The sequence below is a fragment of the Budorcas taxicolor genome, chromosome 1 (genome assembly GCF_023091745.1).
Source record: "Budorcas taxicolor isolate Tak-1 chromosome 1, Takin1.1, whole genome shotgun sequence".
NCBI lineage: Eukaryota > Metazoa > Chordata > Mammalia > Artiodactyla > Bovidae > Budorcas > Budorcas taxicolor.
In genome coordinates this window covers 48259326-48273171 of record NC_068910.1, presented here as the reverse complement: position 1 = coordinate 48273171, position 13846 = coordinate 48259326, and the positions used below count along the sequence as shown (strand labels likewise).

Here is a 13846-nt window from a genome sequence, read left to right as displayed (position 1 = left end):
ATTCAGTCCCTGGTCAGGGGAAAAAAAAAAAAAAAGAGATAGAAAGGATGAAGTGGATTTGCGTGTGTGAAGTTCTCTGGCCAGTTGGCTACATGGTGCAGTTCAGTGCCAACCAACACTGCACTCAAGAGTTCTAGGCTTTACTTGGCTGTACTCAGCCACACATGTGGATCCACACAGAACCCAGATGGAAGCCAAAGGGCTTCTTTCCCACCCCTAGTCTCTTCAGCAAAAATCTTAACATTCTTACGCTGTTGCAATGACAATGGAGTCCAGCCAGTTCCACGGATCTCGCAGGAAAGAAAACTCATCCAGAATAAAACCTCTTGCCAATATTTTAACTAATGCTTCAAATAAATAAATCCCAAGGAAGACATACCTACAAAGCAAATCATCCAGAAGAAGAAATATGATAAGTGATGTGACACACAGAGAGCCCCTCTATCTGATCTGACCTTCATGAGGTTTGATTCCATTTTAATGTGACATTTAACATTACGGTCTTAGCAAATCAGAGTTCAGAAAGGCAAGGTCCTCAAGCAAGTTCTGATATTTCGGATTTCTGATAAACAGGTCCATGAATAAAGTTGCAAAGCTGTTTTTAAATCACTAGCTTCATAGCCATTTTCTTGAGAAAACTTTCAGCCAACATGGACAGTCTTTTCAACAAATGGTACTGGGACAGCTAGATATCCACATTTATAAGAATGAAGCTGGACCTTTACATCATGTACAAAAGTTAAGCTCAAAATGGATTACAGCTAAATGTAAGACATGAAACTATCAGAGTCCTAGAAGGTAATATTTGCAAATCATATATCTGATGAGAGGTTAATATTTGGACTACATAAAGAACTCCTACAAATTCAACAAAAAAAAATTAAATAATCCAACTTTAAAATGGCCAAATGACTTGAATGAACATTTCTTTAAAGATTATATACCAATTGCCAACCAGCCTATGAAAAGATGTTCAATATCACCAATCATCAGAAAAATGCAAATCAAAACCACAGTGCGATAGCACTCATACTCATTAGAATAGCCACTTTTTAAAAAAAATAGAAAGTAAGTGTGGGTGAGGATGTGGCAAGATTAAAACTCTTGTGTACTAGTGGTGGGATTATAAAATAGTGAAAATACCATGGAAAATATTTAGCATGAAGAACCTTCAAAAGATTAGAATTACCATATGATTTGGCAATCCCACTTCTACGTATATATACAAAATAACTGAAAGCAGAGTCTTGAAGAGATACTTGCATACCCATGTTAATAGCAGCAGTATTCACAATTGCCAAGAGGTAGAAGCAACCCAAATGTCCACTGACAGATGAACAAATTGATAAAATGTGGTACATACATACTATAAAATATTACTGAGTCTTGAAAAGGAAAGAAATCCTGTCACATGCAACAATATGGATGAACCCTGAGGTCATATACTAAGGGAGATGAACTAGTTTAAAAAGACAAAGGTTAAACTAGTAATCAAACACATAGAGACATGAAGTATAATGTGGTTTCCAGGGGGAGGGGAAGGCAGAATGAGGAGTTATTATTTAATGAGTACAGTTTCAGTTTTGCAAGATGAAAAATGGTTGTGGAGACAGAGAGTGGTAATGGTTGCACAACTGTGTGAATGTACTTAATACCACAGATCTGTACACCTAAAAGTGATTAAAATGGCAAATTTGTGGTAATGTGTATTTTATCACAACTTAAAAAAAAAACTATTTCCATTTTATTCCTTTAGTCCATCATGTTCTGTCTTCTAATTTATTTCCCTTCTTCCCCTTCCTCCTCCTCCAAAACATAATACCCTATTTCTCTTGTTATAATTCCAATAAAAAGTGCTGATTGGTGTGCACACACACACACCATACACATACTGGTCCCACATCTGGGACAGAAACAATTCATTTGAACAATCTGCTGGTTCAAATTAAAAGAAGTGGACCTTTTCTGGTAGAATATCCAGTCATTGTTAGCCTTCAAAGCTAAAGAACTAAGGTCTTAGGAACTTGAAAAATCCTAAAGCAGCTAATTACAAGAGCAGAAAACGGTCATGAGGCTGCCTTGGGAAAGAGCTACTTCCTGCTTCAGCTTCTTTCTTAACTGCTCACCTTTCAGGTGACAAATAAACACAGAAGAGTAATTACTGTGTACCCTGAGATGCCATCTTTTAAACTCAGGTATAATTTATAAAAATTATGGGTCTTTTTAAACAAAGGCTGTAATTACAGATATGGAGGATTCTGCATGGAGAAGGCAATGGCACCCCACTCCAGTACTCTTGCCTGGAAAATCCCATGGATAGAGGAGCCTGGTAGGCTGCAGTCCATGGGGTCACTAAGACTCAGACACGACTGAGCGACTTCACTTTCACTTTTCACTTTCATGCATTGGAAAGGGAAATGGCAACCCACTCCAGTGTTCTTGCCTGGAGAATCCCAGGGATGGGGAAGCCTGGTAGGCTGCCGTCTATGGGGTCGCATAGAGATGGACACAACTGAAGCGACTTAGCAGTAGCAGCAGCAGCAGCACAATTCTGCAAGTTTTCATCCAGATCTCAAACAAATGAGACAGCCACCTCTGACTGCAATTTCTGTCTAGCCATCTGGCCTTCCACCTCTCACCCTACCATTCTCTCTTTTCTAGCAGAAGCCTGGCCAATGGTGGTACATGCAGACCAAAATGACATCTGCTGTGGAATAGAACCATGCCCACCAGCAGGAAGCAGCGCTCGAGTTCTCCATGAGAGGGAGACTTCACCCCTCCAGGCAAATCAGGCCCACTTGGGTGTGTCACTGTCAATTCAACCATAGTTAGGGTATCCAGTCAGGGTCATGGATGTCCAGCTAGTAAACCCACTTCTAAGACTCTATTCTGAGAAAGTTGCAAAATGAAACTGACTCTGCCAGCATTGGTGTTGGGGATCTGGGATTATGGGTGGCTTTTCCTTCTCTCCATAGCCAAACTCTGATGTAATCATGATTCTTTAAGGTCTATTTGCTTAAAAACATAGGATAAATGTGTGCAGGAAAATACTTACTCAGCATTGTCAACATTCACGCTAATGCTGCCCTTCTGATGAGCTAAGGCCATGAACACACAGTTGATGATGACAGTACAGATGATGAACATGCTGAACAATGTGAGCGGGGCTGTTAAGGCAGGTGCACTACAGGATGGCCCATGTCACTGGTTATTGTCGTAGAGGCTTCAGGGGTCCCTGCAGGGCCCCCTTTCTGCAGAAGCATCTGTCTTTTGTGAGTGTTGACTGGAACAACCCACAGCTACCCCCTTTCTTGAAGAATTGTCCTCAAATGGCAGCCTCTCACCCTGCAAGGCTACATGCCCTTGCCACACGTCTGACCTACAGACTTGCAAAAACTCGCCCTCTGGCTTTCAGGTGGGGCAGCTCTGTGATACAATCCATGCTCTGAAGATCCCTGTGGGCTCAGGCTGATGCCTGATGTAGACTCAGCTAAGGCCCTGTCCTTGTTTGGCTCCTCCTTTTGCTCCATGATGTTTCCCGTCTTCCTTTTCCAGACGGCACTCCTCCACTAAATCACTTAATTAAGAATCCCATCTCAGGCTCTGCTTCTAGGGAACCCAACTTAAATAGATATTCCTTCCCGTTTTCCTCAGTACTTCATTATGTCTACCAACCCACGCCTGTCTTTTTCACATCTCCCCCGCCTCCCATCTGAAACTGCCAGGTTTCTTCTCATCCCCTGTAAATCTGTACTTTTAACATTAGAAAGTGTTTCCAAAAAAGCTTTAAACACTGTAGTTCTACCACAACTCATTTATCAGCTAAACTCGGTGTACAGGTTGCCAGTTTACAACCTTTACTTGGGTCTCAGCTTAGATGTTCCATTCTTCAGGAGGCCATTCTTGATGCCTCCCAAGCCCAGTTGAGCCTCTCGTCTCCTCCGAGGCCTCAGGGTCCCAGACGGGGGCCCAGCCCCAGCACAGCCCTGCCTGCCATGCAGTGGGGCCACTCAGCCAGTATTTGTTGAAAGAATGGGTTGTTTCCACTCAATAGACACACGAACCCCTAGAGCTTGTGCATGCTTCCCATGACCTGGACTTAGTAAAAGAAGCAACAAAAGGATATGAATGGACTGAGATTCTAATGGCCAAACTTCTGATTGAATTGAAAGGCCCCAAAATGAACAAGGCACGTTTGGCGCTGAAGCGGTAGATTGTTCTCTTTTTGTTCAACACCATAAATGTCTGCCAAAAAAAAAAAAAAGCAAAAAACCACACAACAGGAATTATATGCAGTGACAAAACAATATTCATCATGAGTTTATCTCGGAGAAAATTCAGTGGAACCATAGGTTGAGGTATGGCTTGTCATATTATGACAGCAGCTTCTGATTGGAGAGTTACCTTCTGAAGCCAGAGGTACTTTCTGAGCAGCTTACACTGTCACTTTGGAAGCCAGTAGATCTCCCCCACCCACGTGGCTTGGGTCTCTCTCAGAGCCCCAAGACTCTGATCTGTTGAAAGTCAGTCCTTACGTCTAAAATAATTGTTGAGCTATGGACTTTTCACCCAGTGACATACTCTGGAGGCCACAGAAATGAAGTGCATGGGCCCTGCAAACAAATAAAAAAGAGATAAAGAGTAATAACTGAGTCAAATAAAACCCTTTGTATTGACTATTTATGGAGATGAGAATTAGAAGAGAACTTGAAGAGACAGTAGTAGAACTGAACATTCACTGGAGTCTCTGCTGCCTTGTCATGAGTATAACCAGGGATGCAAAATCCAGGAAAGACCCACCAAATGGTGCACTTCTCACCCAAAGTGTTCAACTGGGCCCTGCTGAAAAACACCTGTTTCCTCCTTGCATTTCTTCCTGGGCTCTGGGCATGAAGCTGCCTCTGGACAAAACCAACGACTCACAGGCTTCTAACATCAGCCTTCAAACCATCCCCTTTCCATATAAAAGTCATCTGCTGTCCCCTTACGGGTTCCCAAGGCTGTTAGTTATAAAAGCCTTCATAGAACTAGGGTCATTCCCATCTCCCATGTCACTGTTCTTTTCAGACTTGCAGAAAGTACTCCTTGACATGTAATTCAGCATGTTCTCAGACAGGGAAGACAGGTCTTGTCATCCAGGCACAGAAACAGCGGGTTAGCTGCCACCTTGGTTGAGGGACCAGAACTTCCGTCACTGTCAAGCATCAGCTTCCTTCACTGAGCTATGGAACTTGTCTGCTGGCCATCTGGCAGCAGGGAAAATGTGGACTAGGATGTTTTCTTTTTCCCCCATAACAAAATGAACTGGGCTACAGGATTCCTTGAAAGCTATGAGCCCAGGAGTCTAAGACTCACTTTGGGGATTCCGTATACTTCCTTTGGATAGAAAGATGATTTTAGGGCAGAGAGTAAACCTCTCCCTGAGGTGGGTCACCCGGATTAATAGGTGGCATGATATGGCTCTATTTCTGTGCCCTTTGATCTTGATGTTTTATTAATGCCTCCTCTGACTGCTTTAAATATTTCAACTAATGGTGTATTTAACTACACTTGCCAAGGTTTTAATGATTTAAAATATAGGTATTTCCTGTCTGCTTGCTGACACATCTCCACCCTTTTCTCTTTCAAAAATGGAAGCTTTGAAAGATAAGAAGTGACCTGTGACTACAGAAAGAACACTTGGGTTTGAGTCCCAGCTCCACCACTAACTGGCTGCTTGACCTGGTATAAGCCACTTCCCCATCAAGGCTTTGTTTCCTCATCTGTAAGGTGAAGTGCTAATGACACCACCCATAGCTCACAGGAGTGCTGAGAGCACTGGCATGTGAGGCTGTGGGCGTAAGAGCTCTGAACAAGTATCATGTCTCCTGATTTAAAGGGAGGACCTGGATTTAGAAGAGATGGTCCTAGAACATCCACCCCAGCTGGAACAGAGTCTGTCCTCCCAGGACTGTCCATAACACACCAAGCTGCTGCCTTCCTCCTGGGTTCCCTACCCAGGCTTGAGGCAGAAGGAGGTCTCCTGGAGTTAACTTATCTCCAATGACTCTGCCTCTAAGAAGTCCCTGGAATCCTGGGGCATTAGGAGAAGGAGAGATATTGAAGTGTTTTTGTTCCTTCATCTCCTTTCTCCTTTCTTTTTCTTCCCACTCATACCGCACTTTCCTCCATTACATAGTCCTCATTTGGCCTGGTAATCCCATCTGTTCAGTTCAAGGACATACAAACCAGGCAATCTTTCTTTGGAGAAGTCAGTTTCTCATGGGTGCCCACAAAGGATGCCCTCAGCATGCCATATTTTCCAGGACTTGCCCCAAACTCCTCAGCTTCCTTCCTCCCTGTCTTCAGTCTGGCAAAGTAGGTTTTCCATTCTCTGCTGGATCATGCAGTGAAATGATGATGGCAAAGTCTTCTGAGTCTTTCCTGAAAGGGGATGGCTTATAGAGGACTTTCCTCACTGCCCTGCGTTTTCAACCAGCCATCAGAAGAGCCTGAGCTCACACTTCCTCATTCAGGACCCTCTTTGAGAAACTTTTATTAGAATTTCCCTACATCTAGGTAGATAAAACAGCAAGACTATCACATATTGGCATGGAGTTTACATATAATCTGCATGTGCCCACTTGATTACAATATTCTTAAACTTTATTTATTGAGCTCCTCTTATGTGTCAAGTGTTGGTTTGGGGCTTTGACCTTCATATTAATAACCTAAAAAGCCTACTGGTTAAGAGTTTCTCAAGGTAAACTCTAGTTGCTGAAACAGACATTCATGGACAGTGGTATTAATCCTTCATATCAGCACAATGCTTTACAGTTTATAAAGTGCCTCCATCGCATGTCTATGCTGTAATGAAGGGAAAGCAGGCATTGTTCTCATTTTACTGATTAGGAAAGTGATAATTAGTGAAATTATTTGCCAAAACTTATAAATTCAAGCACTTGAAATGGTCTGTATTCAACCTTTCTGATTGCTAGCCCAGTTCTTTCCTGACACCATTTTACCCTTCTACTGCTCCTAGTCCTTATCTTCTCCAAGATATGCATTATTATAGAGAGAAAGTTAGTACTGAAAGCCATTCTTAGGACTATGAAATCAAAGACAGGGTGATAGCAAAGGAGAAGTGGGGTCTGGCCTCTTTATAGCCCCAGAAGATCCTTGCAATGCCAGTTATACTTTGTGGTGAGAACACTCCCGTCTCCTCACAGAGGTACCTTGTGATTGCTGTAGAATGGGTCCAAGTCTTCTAACGGCTTTGCTATCAGGTCACGGGGAATGTCACCATAAAGCTTGGGCAACTTTCTGGAGACCTTTAGGTCGAGTTGAGGTCGAGGCTCAGGTTCTGCTGCTTTCCAATCTTTGGACTTCTTTTTCTCCTTTTGGATGGCAATCCGCTTCTTGATTGCAGCCAAAGAGTCAGGAGTGAAGGGGCGGAAATTCCTCCCATCTGGAAAGATCACTGGGTAGCACCTGTCATCCATCTTCACCCTCGGGACAGAGACAAGCAGTAAATAGATTCTCAGAGAGATCTGGGAGGTAGAGATCACACTCTAATTTCTGCCCTGATATTCTACTTTCCATGGATAGAACCATGGAGTCTACAGAGTTGAGACTGAGATGGGGGGACTTGGGAGCTCATTAACTGTGGGGAAAATCAGGAAGGTGGACCATAACTGTGGATATACCAAGAATTTGGGGCATACGTGAGACCAAAGCAGAACATCATTCCTGAAGGACCTGGGAACAGGTGGGAAGCTGAGTTCAAGATCAATGAGCAGAAGAAGCTCAGTCTGTAAAACTGAGCACCAAGCAAGACAATAAGACTAAATCAGCTGAACTACTGAAATAGGACCTACTAATGGTAGACAAGTGGTCACAATATGAACAGGAGAGGAAGGAACAGGAAATCAAATGGACCATAACTGGGGGTTGTAAAATCAAAACTATGAGTTCATGAGTCTTTCTTCACCTTTGGTCAGCAAAGTTCTTGAAATGTGATGGGATAGAAACAAAAGAGCCATAAACATGGGCATGAACATTTATACTATCCTCTATGATCCTATGCCAGCTCCCTTATTTCTGAGATCCAGACTAGGCAGAAGCAAGACTCCAAGAAAGCAAAAAGGGTTTGCCAAAGCCAATAGGGTCACTCTATCATAGGATAATAGCTCTGCCAGCCCTTATCCCGGATAGTAATTTCTACAAGGACTTTCTCCACAGCTTCAGGCTTAAAACTAGACTCAGAAAAAAAAAAATTGTGTTTCAGTTGAATGCATTAATTCTCCATATCAAGCATCCTCTTCCTTTCTAATTTACTGAATGACAATCTAGGACTAATTCTTACACCTCTCCAGGGAATTACAATGGGGAGTCCAACATAGGACTGGTGTCTTCATTCAACAACCATGTGTTCAGTGCCTGTTCCAGGCACAGTGCTAGGTGATAATGGTGAAAAAACCTCCATTGCTCCTCCAGGCACTACAGTTATGCTGCCCTGCTGTAGTGGAGAAGACAGATAAAAGACATGAAATTATAACAGAAAAAGACAAATGCTACTCTAGGAAAGTAATAGAGGATGAGTATCTAAGCAGCTTTGCAGAATCAGGGATGGGTTACCAAGGCTTTAATGTCTGAGTTGAGACCTGAAGGAGATGTAAGTCTCAGAGAAGAAAATAAGGGACATCAGAGTGTTGCAGGGAGAGGAAAGAGCATGAACAAAGACACATGGTTGAAAAAGCACATTATCCATCAACAGGTCTTGTTTGCCCAGAGTGGAGATTTTTGTGAAGCATGATGGTCAGTCAGCATCAGAGAGCATGTGGGGGCTTATAATATTTAGTAAAGATCATGAACTTCACCCTGAGGGTAGCGGAGGGTGCTAACATTTGAGTTATTACTATTACAGAGGAGTAACACTATCATTTTTTAATATCCCTCTTACTGGTGAGAATGGATAGATTTGGGATAAAGGGATGAAGGAGTTGAGAAGGCTAGAAGAGGAGAAGTGAGCTTAGAAACCGTGCAACGGGTCATAACCACTGAGGATGACCTAATGGAGTAGATGGATTTGAGAGTCATTTAAGAAACAACTGGATTTGAGGGCTAGGAAGGAGCCAAGGCTCCTGGATTGGGCAAGTGGGTCAACAGTGCCACTCACTCACATAGAGAGCACTAGGGAAGGAGAAAGCTACCGGTGAGCAGATTCAGTTTAAAACACATGGAGTTGAAGCTACCGACGGGATCTGCAAGCAGAGAGAATCAAGAAGCACTTCAGTACAAAGAAATCACAGCTTATACACATTAGGCTCTGAAAACAGCACATTAAAAAAAAAAAAAAAACACACTAAAAACATGGCTAAAATTTCCCTTGAAAATCCCTTTTTGCTGCTGCTGCTAAGTCAGTTCAGTCGTGTCCTTCAGTTCAGTTCAGTTCAGTCGCTCAGTTGTGTCTGACTCTTTGCGACCCCATGAATCGCAGCACGCCTTAGGGGGGTACCATATTGAAGAGGCATCTCAATTCATTTGTCAACAAATTCAGTACTGCCAGTTTTCTCCCAGTGCCAGAACAAGTCACTCTTTCTTCAGTGAAGAAAGTAGCTGGATTGTGTTTAAGAGTCATAATAAAGGCAACATAAATATGTCTTTAAACACACTAAGGGTAATGTAATATTCACAAGGTGTGAGCTGTATGTCAACAGAAACCCAACCTGGGACCATAGATTCGGAGGATTCTGCCCTCCACTCATTCAGGGTCAAGCTCGTAATAGATGTGCCCAGATGATGGAACTGGCCATACTATTTAAATTACTCTCTCTTCTCTCCCCATCGCTCCATTCCTCTCCCCTTCTATTTCTCCCCTCTCTTCTCTCTCATAAACGTGTATAGTTGAATTTATATAAATGAAGTAAGCATATATGATACTCTACTGAATTTAGCTCTAGAGCTCATAAAAGACATTTAAGACAAGCATAAAGTCCTTTGCCATAAATAGCATATGAATTTTACTCGATCCTATAATATGGTTGAGCCAGGTAAAGACACTTGATGACAAAAACTAGACTTTATGCTAAGTTGCAGCAAGAAATACTGCGGAGGGCTCTTGACATGATAATGAGATAATAATAATAAATAACAAATGAAACTGACAACCCCCTGAAACTGCACACACCAAAATTTGTTACAGACGATGTAATAACTAAAGAACTACATCTTAAAGGTAACACTGGGAGGAGGGGGGAAGTATGAAACCATTAGGGAAAATGTAATCAGAAGAATTTTCTGACCAACAATAATAAATATGTATAAATTAGCATTTGCATCTATAGAGGATAATTTCTCATGAGCTTTGGAAAATAACCTGGATATAATGACACGTATTCAAGAGCTGTTCAACACAAGTTTTAGATTCAAATCTTAAGCCACAATTATTTTGGCATTCTTCTTTTAAATAACGACAATTAAACTAAACTGTCTAAAGAAGAAAAAAAAAGGTAACACTGAAAACCACAAAAACTGACCCAGGAAAAAAGAAGAGTTTATGAAAATTATCGACTCAAATCTGATAAAATAAAATCACATGCAGTAAAATTTTCTTATTAAATGAAAAAAATTGATGGAAGAATCAAATACTCTTTAACAGAAGTAGACTCAGGAAAACTGGACTGTAGAAACAGAGGCTGCAATGCAAAATTAATTAAGGTAATGAATTAATCAAATCAATATGGCACAAATTATAAATGATAAAATTTGGAAACATTCAAATACAAAAATATTTACTTCTGAAAATTTCTGTACAGAAAATAATTTCATTGCATGGAAAATTCATTAAAGAATTAATTTGTGTGTGTGTTAGTTGCTCAGTAGTGTCCAACTCTTTACGACCCTGTGGACTGCAGCCCTCCAGGCTCGTCTGTCCATGTGATTTTCCAGGCAAGAATACTGGAGTGGGTTGCCATTTCCTTCTCCAGAGGATCTTTCTGACCCAGGGATCAAACTCAGGTCTTCTGCATTGCAGGCAGATTCTTTACCATCTGAGCCACCAGGGAAGCCCACAAAGAATTAAATTAGCTAAGTGAAATTTTTTCCTAAGCCTCATTAATACTCAAGCATGGAGGCAAGTTTTTCTAGCATTAAATGATTCGTTACCCAAAAAACTGAGTATATGTTCCCAAACAGCAAAAAGAGAATCAAAAAATGGAGGATGCATGGGCTCCAAGGTATACTGTACCCAACCCAAGAGTGCAATAAAACTATTCCAGGATATCTGTACCTCAGTGGTCTTTATCCAATGAGAATTAGAAATCAGAGCACCATAAGAAAAAGTCTTCAAGAATAAAGAATAAATTCTCTCTAACAAAAATATATGATTAAGAAACTGGCTTATTAATAAGAAAAGAAAGATAATTAGAAATTTCATGAAAATAAAATGTTCTTCAAAAAGTCATGTTTTACACATGAGGCCAACTAAATGATCTGAGCAGCCAACAGATTATAAGGATAGGGGAAAAAAGAGAGTCCATGTGACCTGACACTTAGAACATTCTCCTTCATGCAGCAGAAGGTCAGTGATATCAGAGCCCACCCCCTTCTTTAAGGGTCCAAATATAGTACTTGGTTTTAGAGACTTGTAGCTACAAAAATCATTATATCATATTAGTTTTTTTTATTTTTAGCAATCATCTGATACATAAAGAAAAATTAATTATAATTACAGGATAGACTTCAAAATGTTACAAATGTTATAAAATAATGTTACAAGCTGAAGTTGGAGAGAAAAGATGAAGGGAAGCTCAGAGGCACCAACTTCCTCATCCTAAACACTTAAGAGAATTAAAACATTCTATGGAAGGTCAACACATCTAGCAGTACAAGTCTATCCCTTAAAACTACACAGGAAATTAAGTGCAAAACCAAATTAGAAATACAGGGAACAAAAACTGGAAGAAACCATGAGAAAGGCAGAAGGGTTACTGTAAGGAATTAAATCCTTCATCACACACAGTCACAATTCAATAATTTTTACTTAAACTTGATCAATCAAGAAGTAGACATATAAGAGAATTATTTAGAGTTAAGTGAGACAGTGACCAGAAGACTGAAAAAAAACTGAAATGGTTAAAAGTAAACTAGATATATAGGTTAAGGTGGAAACATTTCATTTTTCATGTTCGATCCTTCCCAACATTTCCTCCTCCAGAGCTATCTGAGTTATATGCATGCATGTGACTTTCATAGGATTGAAAAAAGATTGTAAAAATTCTTCAAGGGCTCAAAACATTCTCTAATTCAAAATAGAGAGTCAAAATATCAGGTATAAAGACAGGCTCTAAATCTCCTAGCGTCAGAAAGGAAGCAAGCTTAATCTCAATTTATAGTCCTAAACCAGGAGACTGTGTGAATTATGATTTGACACAAGGCAATCCTGGAGACTGGGAGCCCCGTGAGAATGCTCTGCCAGACCCCCATCAGGTGAAAGGCTAAACTGGCCAGTGAGGTGGTGAGCCGTTTGTCAGGGCCTCTGAGGGCCTGTCTGGGCTCAACAGGCTCATGGGCCCACTCCCACCAAATAGACAGAAACAAACACTCACCTAGGAAGGAGGGCAAAGGCCTCACTTCCATTAAGCAGAGACCCTAAATTCATCAGGAATCTGCTCTGTTAAGTAGCTCCAGACCTTAATTCAAATCTATAGCTTTATAGAGTTATTTAGATCTGAATTCCAATTGTTCGTTCACTCATGTGCTGGGTCTTACAAGCCCCCAGGGTCTTACAATGGTGTGGGGAATCAAGTAAGTCAAGCACGAAGGATGAAGCCACACAATGAGTGCAGCTGCAGTAGATGAAGCACCGGGGGCTTTGGGAGCCCAGAGGAAGGCATGGTTATGAAGGCTAGAAGTCAGAAGAGTATGGTGTGAAAGCACTGAGGATAGCAAAAGGCTTTTCTTTCTTGTTTATGATTTTACCTATAATTACAACAGCTACATAATCTTACTGTGCTGGCCATCTTAGTTTGCTCTACAGGTCTCTCCCCATCCTTTCCCACCCTACTCAATGTCCATGAACTGATCTACATGGAGCCCCCTTCCTGGGGTCCCTTGAACTCTGGCTTCTGGTTGAGCTTGGCCAATGGGAGGCACCGGCAAGAGACCCAGAGAATGGGGAGAATGGGGTCAGGGATTTCTTTCCCAACTCTCTTCCTGATGGCAGCATGTGGCACAGTTCCTGTCAGCTTCCCTTCTGGTTCTATCCACACAGCTTCACTTCCAGTTCTATAGCACATTCCCCTTCCCCGTCAGATGTAGAATATAATGTCACCCTACTCTCAACACACCTGAGAACAGCACTCTAACGTGTTTCTGTTACTGTAACTCTGTCTGAACTTTTATAAAATGTCTCTTAGATAAAACATCCTCAAAAATGCCCAGTTTGAATGTGCCATCTGTTTCCTGCTAGGGCTTGGGCTGATAGAATCATCCATTAAAGAAAATTTAGAAAACAAGGAAATGATCCCTCACAAACCAAAGCTACCGACCACATGCAAGTTTTAACAGTTGGGGGGGATTTCTTTTCTGTAGTCTTCTTGTGGATATATTTACATAGCGCTCATTGCAATACATATGCCATCTCACCCTGTGAATTTTTCAGTTTACATGACATTTCAAACATTTTCACAATGATAGATGTCATTTAATGATGTCTATCTTGTTCCAGGCAAAATTATTATCTCATTTAATCCTCAGAGCAATCTGATGAGATAAATATTATCCTTGGGGGATTTCTGAAAGGAAATATTCATCTGGAATTAAGCCGAATCCCTCTCTTAAGAGACAGAGATTTTAACCTTACATC

General features: G+C 41.3%; 1 protein-coding gene across 1 annotated transcript in view; it reads right to left on the bottom strand.

Moving 5' to 3' along the window:
- The window catches only part of SCN11A (sodium voltage-gated channel alpha subunit 11), a 77642-nt gene extending 70161 nt beyond the window's left edge, over positions 1 to 7481 (bottom strand). Inside the window, exons 1-4 of the mRNA XM_052648062.1 lie at positions 7215 to 7481; positions 4127 to 4245; positions 3056 to 3157; positions 251 to 379 (exon numbers count right to left, since the gene is read on the bottom strand). Of these exons, the coding sequence (XP_052504022.1) occupies positions 251 to 379; positions 3056 to 3157; positions 4127 to 4245; positions 7215 to 7481 (617 nt within the window). The remainder of the gene's footprint in view (positions 1 to 250; positions 380 to 3055; positions 3158 to 4126; positions 4246 to 7214) is intronic.
- Between the last annotated feature and the right edge of the window lie 6365 nt (positions 7482 to 13846).